Source organism: Antechinus flavipes, chromosome 1 (assembly GCF_016432865.1).
Source record: "Antechinus flavipes isolate AdamAnt ecotype Samford, QLD, Australia chromosome 1, AdamAnt_v2, whole genome shotgun sequence".
NCBI lineage: Eukaryota > Metazoa > Chordata > Mammalia > Dasyuromorphia > Dasyuridae > Antechinus > Antechinus flavipes.
The window spans coordinates 207,901,177-207,915,469 of NC_067398.1; the positions used below are offsets into that span (position 1 = coordinate 207,901,177).

Below are 14,293 nucleotides of genomic sequence, written 5' to 3' on the forward strand. Positions count from 1 at the left end.
AAAGAATTCTCCTCAACATTAATCTCATTGTCATTAATTTGTTAACATCTTGGGCAGCTTCTCTGTTTTCAAAAGGATCAAGATCTCACATATTGGAGACTTTCTTTTTGTTAATGTGGTAGAGAGTGAGCATTTTATGCCATAAAAAGTAAGCTGGGCTCACTCAGAATCAGACTTGAACTTCATCTGGCGAGAGAGAGAGAGAGAGAGAGAGAGAGAGAGAGAGAGAGAGAGAGAGAGAGAGAGAGAGAGAGAGAGAGAGAGAGAGAGAGAGAGACTGAGACTGACAATGTGAGTCTTAAAATCATTTAACTGATTTAATCAGAGAAATAGGTAACTCTAAAAAAACTTTAAGTTTTAAAGAAAGTGACAATCTGGATTGAGAAAATTTTGTTATCCGAGATGTCCCTAAACTCACAAACCCAGTCCCTCTCCTTATAAATTTTAAGATTTCTGATTTGAAAACTATAGTACGTGTTTGATGTGCTTAAGTTTATATTCTAAAGGTCTTCATAAATAGGAAAACCCTAAACCTTTAGTACTCTACTAAGCTGCTGTCTGAAGAGTTGGGTTTTGTTGGGGGGGGGGTTGGTGTTTATTTTTTTGGGGTGTGGAGAATAGAGTTAGGAAATACATATTCATTTTCATTTTCTTTTCATCTCAGTCTCTTCTTCTTCCAATTTTTCTTCTCTGAGGAAGTGGGACAGATTATATGGGAAAACATTGAGAATACTGGAGAGGTTGGCCCAAGCTAGTCTATCTGATATCTGGCTTGAATCTGGGAAAAATGAAAATGTAGATCTCCCAATTAATGCTGATGTTGTAACATAGACATGGCAAAACATAGCTTTGATTTTATTGACTCATGGCTGTTGCTGGGGTCTAGGTACAATTTAAAAAGTAGATGACTTCAGTCTTAATTGCTCTCTCATCTTCTGCATTTCCTCGTCCCTTGGAAATTAGTGTTTGAGATTTCTGGTTGTCCAAAGTCACCATAACTACAGTAAAAACACTAAAATGTTCATTGCCCTTTTATTACAACATTGCTCATTATTCTTCCCCATTGTAATTTTTAAAAATGATCTGTTCAGATTTCCAAGCTGATTTTAATCCATTTGAACATCCATATAAAGGATGTTTAACTAATTTTAAAAGGTTACAGTTAGTTAGCTCATATTAATGTGTAATTCAAGGGATATATAAGTTTAGCCCCTTTCACCTTTACTGCTTTTCCTTCAATGTTTCGTCCTCTGGAATCAAGTTTAGACAATATCCACCACCACTATCCCCAATACCAATACAGAAGAGAAGAACTCAGTACAACAAAGTATACTTAAAAGTTGGAAAGGATTAAGACCTTGTAGTTACTTCAGGTTTGAGCACCAGAGAAGGTAAGAAGGACAATAGGAAAATTATAAAGATGCACTGAAATGTATCATAAAGCGAGACAGGTTAATTGGTGGTTGTTGAGTAGAAGTATATGAAGTCCATGATGGATTTTCTTGTACAGCATTACTGTGTGTACTATACAAAAGAGAATCAACTATTACAGAGTGACAGGGTCTGTCATTCCAGAGGACACACAAAACAAATGACCAGGTTGAGTGTTGACTATATCAGTCAAACTCATATAAATACCTCAAAGTCAGAATGATAAGATTAAGCAGCACCATATGATCTAGGATAAACAGGATTGGGCTGTGAGTCAGCAGCTATAGGTTCATGTCCTGGATCCAATATTTCCTAGCTATTTGGACATGAATAATTCATTTGGACCTCTCTAATCTTAACTGCTTCAGCTATAAAATGGGAATAACAATAATTTGCCACATCTATCTTAACAAATTGTGAGTAAAATGCTTTATAAACTTTAAAATGTTATGTAGATCAATGTCTGTTGCTATTATCACCAACAAAAATAGGCATTTTTCAAGCTATTCCACATCTCAAGCATGTAATTGTTCTTACTTCTTCCACCTATATATGAATATATTTGCATATATATAATATATGTATGTATGTATGCACATAGACACAAGCATATATTTTCACCTAAAAATAGACTCTGACTTTTATATCTATATATACTTATATAGGACAAGTAGTAAACTGATTCTCTATATAAAATGAACACAAAATGTTTAATTAGGAAGGCACCTTTGATATTAGACAGTTCAAATTTCCTTTTTTAATAGATGATGAAACTGAAGACCAACTGAATAGCTGAAATGGGTTGCCCAGGTCACACAACTAATAGCAAAATTTACCAAATTACCAAAACACCAAAAAAAATACCAAAATACCAAAATAGCAATAGGAACTAGGATTTAAGCTTCCCCATTCCTAATCCAGTTCTCCTTCTATAATACTATGCTGAATCACCCAGGTCTCTATTATAAAACTGTGGAAATTAAAAATATATTTCTCAATGACTGAAACCACTGGTGATTCTAATCAAGGTGTAACTTCTTACTTAAATGATTAATCTTGAAACAGAAGTGTAAATTGAGTCACTCTTAATGAATTTATCAAATGTCCTTCCTCACTTAAGTTCAATGTGTATTACTTAACATTTTTACTTGTATGCTAACTCAGATAAAAGAATATTTAAATCAATAAGAAAAAGGCATTCAAAGTTAATCAAATCCATTTATAGAGTATATAGGAAATGTGGGTAAGGGATGACATTGGTAATCCACCGTGTAACCTGGGTTTTTGCTATTCAGTGTTCAATTCTTCATATTTTCAAAATAAATATGATTACATACAATAAATCCACAAGATTATTTTTACTTGGATCATGAGTATTATATTTTAAGACTCTGTAAAACAAAGACTCTACAGATTGAAATCCATAGAAGTTAAGGAAAATATAATCTAAAGTTCCAGTCCAAATTTGGTCTGTTAATCAAACCAGTTCATGGTGATTCTTCATATGTCTTCCAAATATCCAGGCAGTAATATATCATTCTGCTCTCTGTAGCACGTCTGGAATGGACAAACAGTAAGCTTAAAATTCCTTCTTTTTCCAGCTGAGACTTCTGGCAGAATAGTTACCAACCATATGCCCTGGACCATACTACTTTCTTCTTAAATTCAGGAAAAGACCTCAAGGCCAGAATTGTAGCTAGGGAAACAAAAAACACATAGTATATTATTGCATTTTGTAAATCTATATAAGTTACTTTTTCTCTAAAAAGGATACCGGAATAGAACCTGCCCTTTTTTTCTATTGTCAGTTTTGTTCAGATTCTATTTCAATCCCTACCAAGTCCTAGCTGTATATGTAAAATAAGTGTAATGAAATACCACTAAGAAAAAAAATAATAGAAGCAGGAAGAAACAAAGTTGTAGAATTAAAGATTCGGAGCTGGAAATTACCTTCAAATACAAGTCCCTGACTTTACCAGTAAGGAAACTGAGGCTGAGAGTCAGGGTTAACTGACTTGTCCATGATCACATAACTAATAAGCATCTTAGATAAGGTTTGAATTCAGGTCTTCTCAATTCCAAACTCGGAGTCTGACCCACTGTGACATGTAAAATATAGAAGGAAATCTCTGGGCCACGTAGCTCCATATACTTAGATCATGCTGTTGACAACTGCCCAAATGACCCACAAGTCAACAAGGCACTTAGCATTTGGGTCACAGAAAGGGGATTATTTTTATTCTAACCTGGTGAGATGCTCATTACTCTGGTTGGGGAACATATGCTTTTGGAACCTAGGACATGCACAGAAAGCCATGACCAGTGACATTTTATGCCACTCTTTTTATTATTGCTAATGTTCCAATGTCCGCTAATGACCTTAGTAAAGATATAATCAGCACCATTATAGGCACTTAGGTCTTGCAGTAAATAGACTGCCCAGTAACACCTGAGTTCAAATCCAGTCTCTAACAAATATAAGCTATATGACCTCTGTTTGCTTTAGTTTCCTCAAGAGAAAAAAAAAAGAAAAATAATAATAGCAACTACCCACAGAGTCAAATGAGATATTTGTAAAACACTTAGCACAGTGCCTGGTGCATAGCAGGAGTTTATAAAATGCTTATTGACTTCTCCCTTTCCAGGGGTTCATTCTTGTAAAATGTGGCACCTTAGGCCCCTCTTGGGTCTTAATTAGTCTTTAAGACCAGGAATTGCCATTAAGCTTTGGCAAAATCTTAATGACCAACAGAGAATCCTATAAAAATGCTACATAATCATATTACAAAATAATGCTCTAACCTGAATTAAAATGAAAAGTTATCACTTTCATTGAGCTGATAAGCTGAGCAGATCTGATTACATTACAGTGTTTAGTCACATGCCGACAAATATTTATCCTTTTATCACTATTCACACATGATCTCTCAAGAATCAGTATAAATTAAGGTGGCTTCCCCACATCCTCCTAAGTGTTTAACCTTCTAAAAGTTTTATTTTTGTTTATTATTCCAAGAATTTTAGCCTTCCTCAGGAAAAAAAGGTTCTTTAAATTTTTCAGTGTGAGAGTTGTTGAGTCCTTATGAAATGAAGAATATAGCACTGGCTGGACTCAACAAAAGGTAAACACAAATAAAAATGTATTTCCTTAAAAATTTTTCCATTGCCCTGTCCCATTAGCTAATGTTTTTCCCTGAGATAATAATTCTTAAGGTATAAAAGACCATGGATTAAGTAAAATCAAACTAGAAGAAAAATGGAAAGACAAAATCTAGTGGTCTAAAAAATTAAAAAAAAAAGTATAATACCCAAAAGTATCATAGAATCTTAGCGTTGAAAGAAATCTTAGAAGTCTTTTAATTCAATGTCAGCTTGAGGAATGAATCTCCTTCCAAAACATACCTGAAAAATTGTCTGCCTGAACACTTTCAATGAGGAGAAAGAATTCGAATTCCATTTTTGGACAGCTGAAATAAAGTCATACTCTGCACTCCATCAAGCAAGCAAAGTGCCACAATGGAAGGTCACTAAGTGAATTTTGTCAAGGTAAGTACTATTGGGCAGCAAAGGCTTATAGATTATAGTGATATTTTGAGTATAGCAAGTTTACCACTGCTATTCCCCACAACTTCAGTTATCGGAAAAAATACCCAGGAACCAATACTGTTAATAGAAACATCTATAAAATGTTCAAAGAAAAGGTCCATCATCTTTACACATGTACTACTCTGATAAGACACAAAGAGTTTTCTCTAATTAATAAAAATAACCAATCAATCAACTAATGGGCATTCGTGAAAGCACCTACTATATGCCAGGCACTGGTACAAAAATCAAAACAGTCTTTGTTTATAACAAGGAGAGTATAAGATGTAGAACCCTAGCTCATGTTCCTGGATTGCAAAGTCACCCTGTGGGACTGCCAAATCGGGTGGTATGATTATGTCCCAATTAATGCAAACAAATGGCACAGCTCCTAAAGGGGTCACAGTATTCAAATCTGTACAGCATCATTTCCGTTGAGCTGCAACAAACACATAACCATATTTTTAAGCAACTATAAATTCAAATATTGCACATTTTAATATATGAGATACTTCATGCTTCATGGGATTCACTATTTGTACTAATCCATACCAACTTATAATTAAAAAGCAAAAGTAATATATTTACAAAGTGATTTACAATTTACAAAGTACTTTCTTATACATTTTGTTTCCCAATGTAAATTCAATCTCTTAAAAAATACTGTGACATAATAAGGCTAGAGTGCATGATGAGACAACTAATGTTGTTTACCCAGGTGATTAAGAAAAGTATAAAAAAAATACCTTTCAAAAGATCTCTGGAACTTGCTGAGAGTGCTTCTTGAGGACTTTCCATAATACTGAACAGCCAATCAATGAACTAGAGTAAAATGAAACCCAATATTAGTGAAGAGATCTCTGCCATCAAGAACCGATAACTTAGAATGGAATTACAAACATGAGCATATGAGTCTCACAGAATTCTGAATCTGGCCAGTGTACAATAGTGGCATGGAATCAAATGGGTTGTGAGTCTCATTCATGAGAACTGATTGTACCAAACTTAAATCTAGTTTCCTGATTCACTAAATTGCACAGTAAACAATTATAAGCATTTACATCTGGGTGGGCAGGAGTGATCAACTGACCCAGGCTAACCCTCCAGTAGTCCTCCTATCTATATCTAGTTCATCCCCAACAAGAACAAGACCACAGAATTGATCTTTCTAACTTTCTAAAAATTACTTTTTATTACAAACTTGATAAACATCAACAAACATCATTTCACTGTACAAAAAACATAAAGTTATGTATGAAACTGAACTTTTGTTACCCAGTTTATTTAATTGTATATTCAATTTAACAACAATAAAAATGTCCTGTGGTCCCCTTTAAACTCTGGCTTTTTTCAGAGTGTTTTTGTAATATTTCACTGAAGGTCTGGTTTTGCTACTGATTTTTTTTTCGGCATTTTTACTACCTACAAATTCCCTATCACTAACTCCTCCCATTCTTCAAACGGAAGCCTTTCAATATAACAAATGAATAGTAATGTAAATACATGTCTCAAAACACATGTCTCCTTCTTTTCCTCTAGTCCATCCCCCTTAGCCTAAGAAGCAGGCAGGACTTACGCCTCCACATGAGTTTCCTAAAGTTCATGACGGGTTATGGCATTGGTCAGAATTCTTAGGTCTTTCAAAGTTGTCTTCCTTTATTTTAGTCAGTGTATAATGTGTTCTCCTGGTGCTGTCTATTCAAAACAATGAGTGTTAGGTACCTAATACAGACATTGTGGTAAGCTTACTTCATCATATCCGTTCATACAAGTTTTCTCTGAATTCATTTGTGGTAAGAGCAATATAGTCTAAGATCCTGATACATAAGTTAAGATAGTTTTCCCCTAAAAAGCACGGAAACCATGCCTGTGACTTAACTGGATCAAGGGGCTAAGATTCTAACCATTCATGTGATGTCCAAAAAAGGCCAGTGTTTGGAGAGTCTGTGTTATCCTGCTGGATGTTTTATTGCTACGTGAGTAGACCTAAATATCCTGCTGACCAGAACTGATTCCAAATGGAAATAAAGGGACCGTCAGCATGATGTCACAGGTAGAATTCTGAAACTGGGATCAAGAAGATTTAGGATCAGGAGCAGCTAGGCTGGAATCAAAAGGGAGATCAAATCCAGCATCAGACACTTAACACTTTCTAGCTATATGACCCTAAGCAAATCACTTAAACCGAATTGCCCCAGCAAAAACAAATAAACAAACAAATAAATAAAATAAAGAAAGAAAGCTATTAAAGAATAAAAATAATTCCAAAAAAAGATTTATGTTCAAATCTTGCCTTCAAAACTTATTAGCTTTATGACTGGGCAAATCACTTAACCTCTATAAGCCTCAGTTCATCAATAAAAAGAAAATAAAAAAGAGTAATACTATATGGCTTCTTAAAAACCTTCCAACTTAAAAAAAAAAAGTTATAGGTTTACCTGAACTAGTGCTGTATTCTCCCTAAATGTCCTTTACATGTATTAAAAATAGGTAAATAAATGAAAATAAAGGAAGAAAATTATGAAAGAAAAATTAACAACTTTGGTATAAGAGGAACACACAAAAAAACTGACAAAAACAACACCAAAAAATTATCTAAATGGAAAAATATATACAAAAGTTCAATGAAGAAAATAATTTTCTATAAATTAGAACTGGGTAAGCAGAAGCTAAGCTAATGAGTCCATGAAATACCAAGAAACAATAAAATAGAATCAAAATTCCACTAATTTTACATGGATTTTCCAGATCAAAGGGGAACAAACACTCCTAATCACTATGATGTAGAAGGAATAATTGTAGGAGGAATGGGAGGTTCACCACCAATACACTATTAGTGGAGAGAAGATAAAAAGAGAGAAACAAAAGGATTAACAGAAGAAAATGGGATAGAGGGAAAAGGCACAGTTAGTAATCATAACTGTGAATATGAATGAGATAAACTCATCCCTAAAATGGAGGCAAGATTACAAAAGGGATTCAATATCAGAATCCAACAATATTTTGTTTGTAAGAGATACATTTGAAACAAACACACAGAGAATTAAAATAAGGGGCTATCCATCCTGCTAAAGGCACCATGAACAATATAAAACATATGCAACAAATGGCATAGTACCCAATTTCTTAAAGGAAAAGTTAAATGAGTTATAGGATGAAATAGAAAAACTATAGTAGTGGGGGACCTCAATTTTCTCCTCTCAGAACTAGATGAATCTACCCATAAAGTGATGAAATCTTAGAATCTTAGAAAAGTTACATTTGATAGACCTATGATGAAAACTATATGGAAACAGAAAGGAGCATACCTTTTTTTCTCAGTTTTACATGGCACCTTTACAAAAATGGACTATGTGCATTAAAAACCTCACAGTCAAATATAGAAAAGCAGTAATGCACCGTTTCCAGACTAAAAATGACATTTAATAAAGGGATGTAGAATATAAAAATCCCAAAGGAAACTAAATAATATAAACTTAAAGAATGAGTGAATCAAAATACAAATCATAGAAACAATAATTTCAGTAGAAAATAACAATGATACAAAATTCAAAAATTTGTGGGTTTTAGCCAAAGCAATAGTTAAGAGAAATTTTTATTTCTCAATTTACACATTAATAAAAGAGAAAAAGAGCAGGTCAATGAATAGGCATGTAATTATTTAAAAAATTAAAAAAAGAAGAAACAAAGCCTCCCCAATTTAACACTAAATTGGAAATCCTAAAAATCAAAGGAAATATCATAAACCTGAGCGTAAGAAACTATTGAACTAATAAATAAAACTGGAAGCTGGTTTTGTGGGGAAAACACTATTGGCTAATTCAATTATGAAAAAAGAAAGAAAACTAATTAATAGTATAAAAACTGAAAAAGGTAAATGCATCACCAAGGAAAATAAGATTAAAGCAATTACTGGGAACTATTCTACCCAATGCCAATAAATCTGACCATCTAAGGGAAATATTTTAATATTTTAACAATATAAATTGTCCGTAACAACAGAAGAGAAAACAGAATGCTTAAATAACCCTATCTCGGACTATTTTTGCTTTTCTTTGTAATCACGGTGCTTAACCATATTAAGAACTTTGCAAATGCTTATTGGCTGGCTGACTGTTGATCAGTTCTGGGCAGTTTTCATTACATTTTTCAAACATAAAGACTACTATAATCACTTACTACTGTGCATTTTATGTCTACTCTATTCCACTGATCCACCTATTTCTTAGCCAGACAGTTTTGACAATTATTGCCTTATAATACAGTTTAAGATCTTACTGCTAAGCCTCTTTTCTTTACATTTTTCATTAATTTCTTTGATGTTTCAAAGGAATTTTATTATTTTTACTTAATAAAATAATTTGTAGTATTTTTAATTGAAATGGCATTGAAAATAGATCATTTTAGGTAGGATTGTCATTTTTATTATACTGACTCCATTGCTCAGCCATGAACAATTAATATTCCTCTAATTATTTAAATCAGACCTTATAAAGTGTTTTTATAGCTATGTTCATGTAGTTCCTAGATTTGTCTTGGCAGGTATACTCTTAGGTATCTGAATTGTTGTTTTTTGACAGCAAGTAATATTACATGTTCTAATGTTTCAATCTTTTATCTTCAAATATTTGTTTTTTCATGGTATCACTGTGTTAGAGCTCTAATTCTTTTTTTTTTTTTAATATCTTGCTTCATTTCTTTCATATTGTTTGGGAATATTTGTGACACAATCATTGTTATTCCTAATGCTCTACTTCCATTAAAATACTCTTTTCTTCTGGATTTAAGTAGTCCGTTTCTCTTAATCCATGGTATCTCATTAGGTGGCCTTTGACTTACTACATGCTGTTTCTATCCTGAGTTCCCGTGGCTCCTGCCATCTTCCTGGCCCTGGCAGGAGGTGTCGAGGCTTTGATTCTATGCCTTTGGCAACTCAGATGCCAGTACCACCGTTCTGTCAGAATTCCGGATGATAACAAAGATGCTGGCTCTCCTTCCTCCTCAGGACTTGGGCACGGAGCAAGGCCTAAATCCCTGGCTTCTGCCTGTCTCATTGGCCTCATTTCCCCCCCACTGTACTACTTTGGGACTTCTCCATCATGCTCCAAGAAGCGGGAAACTCTTATCTTTCCAGATCCAATCCTCCTTGGTCCTTATGCCTCATTAGTACTCTCTGCTCCAGGGTCTAGCAGACGGACCCATCAACTCCAAAGCCTCCACTTAAGGAGAGAGTTCAGAAAGCACATTTTCTTCCCTTCTCACCTGGATTCTGGACTTCCTTGACTACTCCCCTCCCCCACTGGCCACCTCACCCCATACCTCCTTTCATGGGTTGCATACCCGTGTTAGACTGTAAAATCCTCGAGGGCAGAAAGTATCTTTCATTTGCATCCCTAAACCTTGGTAAGTGCCTGGCAAACAGTATCATTTAATAAATATTTGCTGACTACTGACTTGCTCTTGTCTCTGTAACTTTCTTCCTATAAATAATCTAGCGGGGCTTTGTCCCCTGCTATGGCTCTGACAATAAACTAGAAAAAAAGAGACAGGTCTTTTTAGTTTTTGTGGAGGATTCCACTAATAGGTTCTGCTGTTTGCTCCCAGATTAGGTTTTCAATAAATGCTTGTTAACTTGCCTGGGACTGTCCCAGTTGTGCTGAGACACCCCTTCACCAGGGCTGGCTGGGTCTCCTGTGGGAGCTCCTCTATGCTGGGGGTAACTCTCCCAGGTGTCACCCCAGCCAGAGAGTCTCTTCTTACACTGCCCTAATTGAGACAGTATTTTCATCTGCTGTTCTTTGCTGCAATTTCTTAGGGAAAATAGCCTAGGGCTGTAACATTTCATATCACCATCTTTGCCACTTTTTTCTACCTAAAGGTTTGGGGATTGTATATGTGTGAACAACTGTATGATGAAACATGCGTGTGAGCATACACACTCATGTGTGCATGTCTTTAATGTCACACAAGATAGAAGCTGTCTTTTTCCCAAAAAAAATATGTTTCTTATTATCCCACTTGCCCTCGATCACAGAGACTGCATTTCCCTGGCAGTGGGGGAGGCTGCCAGGATGGCCTCTGCTTTGATCCAAGTTTCATTTGGGCCACCACAGCGCGACTCCCCGGCGATGGCGGCCGTGAGCAGGAGATGACTTTCAGCTTTACCTTTTGTGTTTGCTCCTTCCACGGTTCTTTGCTTAGCAGAAGCGGCATGCTGCTGGGAAGGAGGGTGAGAGTCTCCTGCAAGGTGACCCTGTTCATTGGACTCTGGCCAAGATACCCAGTCGAGAACCCGGCCATGCTTCTTTCCTGGTGCCATGACAACCAGCTGGCACTGAGTCCAAGCAGGAGAGGGGCATCGTGGTCACCCCACGTAACCACAGAAGCTGCAAAAAGCAGCAACAGGAAGTTGATAGCCTAAACAGGAAACAGGCACAAACTGGGTCAAGTGTTTCAGCAACTCAAAAGATAGAGACACGTCCACTGTCCAGCTCAACTTGTCCCTTCAGCATCCACAACAGAGAGGCCCCACCACACATAGGAAATGGAATTATTAAGGCTCAGGGAAGAAGAGTTCTATTCTAAAGACACTTTAAGGGTTCACTGCCCTTTCTGAGCAAAATAAAACAAACGTGGGCATCCCGGTGAAACACTGCTTAGCCAGAAGTTACAAAAAAACTAATGACACATTTGAAAGCTGTTTTGTAAAAACAAAAATGTACAACTGACTACAAGGCAAAGTGAGAAGTAAAATTTGCCTCCCCCTTTTTTTCCAGAGTAAAACTATTTTGAGTTTTAAAAATGAAACTAAGCCATATATCAAAAAAAAAATTTCAATTTCTAGAAAACACCTAATATTATTGGTGGAAAATTAAAACACAGACAGAGAACGCCAGAGGAAATCCAGGTACTGGTTCAAAATATCCATGGGCACATGGTTTTTATGCACTCAGCAAATATGATGCCAATGAACTTTACCAAGAGTAAGACAAACTAATAAAACCACCTAAAGGAGTCAGAACAATGACAAGAAGTGGGAGAGAGTTGCTTGTATTTTATTTAGGGAGAAGGGAAAACAGATTCAAATCTGTTTCTTCTCTTCAAATTAAGAAATCCAACAAAGGGCAAATCCCAAATCTCTATGCACCTTCCACCTAAGGCAAATCAGGTGCACAGACTTAAAACTTGGTCTCTCATTGCTTTTGTTCTTTTTAAGTGTTGCTATCCTACTGAGCACCCAGAAGTCTGTTTCACTTAAAAGATTTTCAAAAGGCAGCTCTGGATAATTTAAATAACATAGTGAGAACACCCACTTTCTTCTGGCAGCAGTGTGATGGCACTATTGTTTTTAAAAAATAAAAGGCAGGAGGAAAATAAAAGCAACAAGGCATTAAACATTCTCTCTTTGGAGCACAAATACAAGCCCTAAATTTTAAGGAAGCTACAAATTACTTCTATAGATTGTACCTCTTCAAGAGCCACATTCTCAACAGATGTTGACTTGTAAGCAACATTTCTAATGTAACCCATCAGTTCCAACAGCCACTCCATTCTCTTCAGTACTCCTGAAAAGACAAGGACATTTTCTGACTAGGAATACGGGTAACAGTTTTCCTTTGAAATGCAAAATAGAGCAGTAATAACCATGGTAACCAAAGAGGAACACCTGGTGAGGACTCCATCAAACAATCCCAAGTTCTCACTGTAATAGTGTTGACCTGTGCTGGAACAAAAGATATTTCTTTGACACTATGAACATCAGGGTTTTGTTATTAATGTTTGAGGAAGATGCTTGACTTGGCTTCTGTTACCTAATTTATTTGCTATACTACTACCACAATTAAGTTAATGACATTTCTTTCTCAGTGTTAAATATATACCTATATCTCAAAGGACTTTTTCATTGGCAGTAAAACTTTGACTCTTGGAGTCAAAATCTCTTCTTTTCTGGGGTTAAAAATGATCAGTTCATTCATTTTACCAAACAAACAAAAACAAACAGCTATTGCAGGGGAAATAAATAGCAAAAACATCAGCATGAAGTCTGGTTTTCTTTTTTCTATTTTTATAGTAATGACTTGGAGACAACAAAGACTTCCCAGCCTCTGCCAGATTTTCCAAGAACTCAGTCATTCTAGATTTTTTGATGAGTTGCTCTTTCTTTTTTGTTTATAAGGAATACTTGTAGAGGCAAAATGGTTAAGTAGATGGAGTGCTGGTCTGGAGTGTTTAAGGTCTGCCTATGACATTTATTAGGTATGTAACATTTCCCAAGTGACTTAACTTCGATGTGCCCAGGGCAATTCCCTAGGACTTATCTCATGCACAGGTAGCATCAACATTGATGTATGGAGTTCTCAAAATGAAAAACTGTATATCCCTCATATTCCAATGTGAGGAATGTCTACTATATATGTTTGACTAATAAATGTCTATTTATATATTAAAAATACAGCATTTTATTATAAATTCATTGGGTAAGCAATGAAACAGATACTGTTGTCAAATCCGACAGAAGGAAAGTTATCAGCTTCAATGCGATTTCTGAATGCCATACCACTGCCAGCTCAAGATTTTTACTAACAAAATTAAAGCCCTCAAATCTGCCAAATCCATTGTAATCACATTTACTGATTTCTGTCTCAAACATCCTGTAACATTTGTAACTGGCAGAAAATTGTGGAAAGAAAGGTATATAGAATCTGTTTAGTACCATGAGATTTAGTTTCTGGCATTCTTTTTTATTTGAGCCATACTCAATGTCAATGCTAAGTCAACTGTGAAGTTTTTTGGGTTTTTTTTTTAATATTTTGATAACTATATCTCCATGTTATTGTCTTCCTTGGTTAACCCTATGATTTTACTTGATGCACCTAAGAATGTTAATTTAAAAAGGGAGCCATCGGATTCACCTTAATGTCAAAGGAATTCATGACTAAAAGAAAGGTAGAGATCTACTCAAGGAGTTAAAAGAGAAACAGATGGCAGAGAAGGTAGAAGATCTCTTCTCTTTGCATTAGCCTAGTGCCTTCTGTTCATATGATCATTCATGTCTTTTTTTTTTTTTTTAAAGCATTTGGTCTAAATCTTATACATTTGAGTATTTTAGAAGGTGCATTCCATTTTATGAGTTAATCATATGGCAATCAGATACTATACCAGATTCTACATCCCAATACCAGCCTTTGATAAGACTGCTTGTTTTGCAAATCAAAAAAAAAAAAAAAAAAAAAAAATCCAACCCCCAACAGCCCACATAACAATGGAAGCTATTCAA

General features: G+C 35.4%; 1 protein-coding gene across 1 annotated transcript in view; it reads right to left on the reverse strand.

The window, feature by feature from the left end:
- Window positions 1-2,158: 2,158 nt before the first annotated feature.
- Window positions 2,159-14,293, reverse strand: part of FOCAD (focadhesin) — a 349,882-nt gene continuing 337,747 nt past the window's right edge. The window contains exons 40-43 of the mRNA XM_051995374.1: window positions 12,484-12,581; window positions 11,182-11,433; window positions 5,763-5,838; window positions 2,159-3,127 (exon numbers count right to left, since the gene is read on the reverse strand). Coding sequence (XP_051851334.1) covers window positions 3,054-3,127; window positions 5,763-5,838; window positions 11,182-11,433; window positions 12,484-12,581 — 500 coding nt within the window. The 3' untranslated portion in view covers window positions 2,159-3,053. The remainder of the gene's footprint in view (window positions 3,128-5,762; window positions 5,839-11,181; window positions 11,434-12,483; window positions 12,582-14,293) is intronic.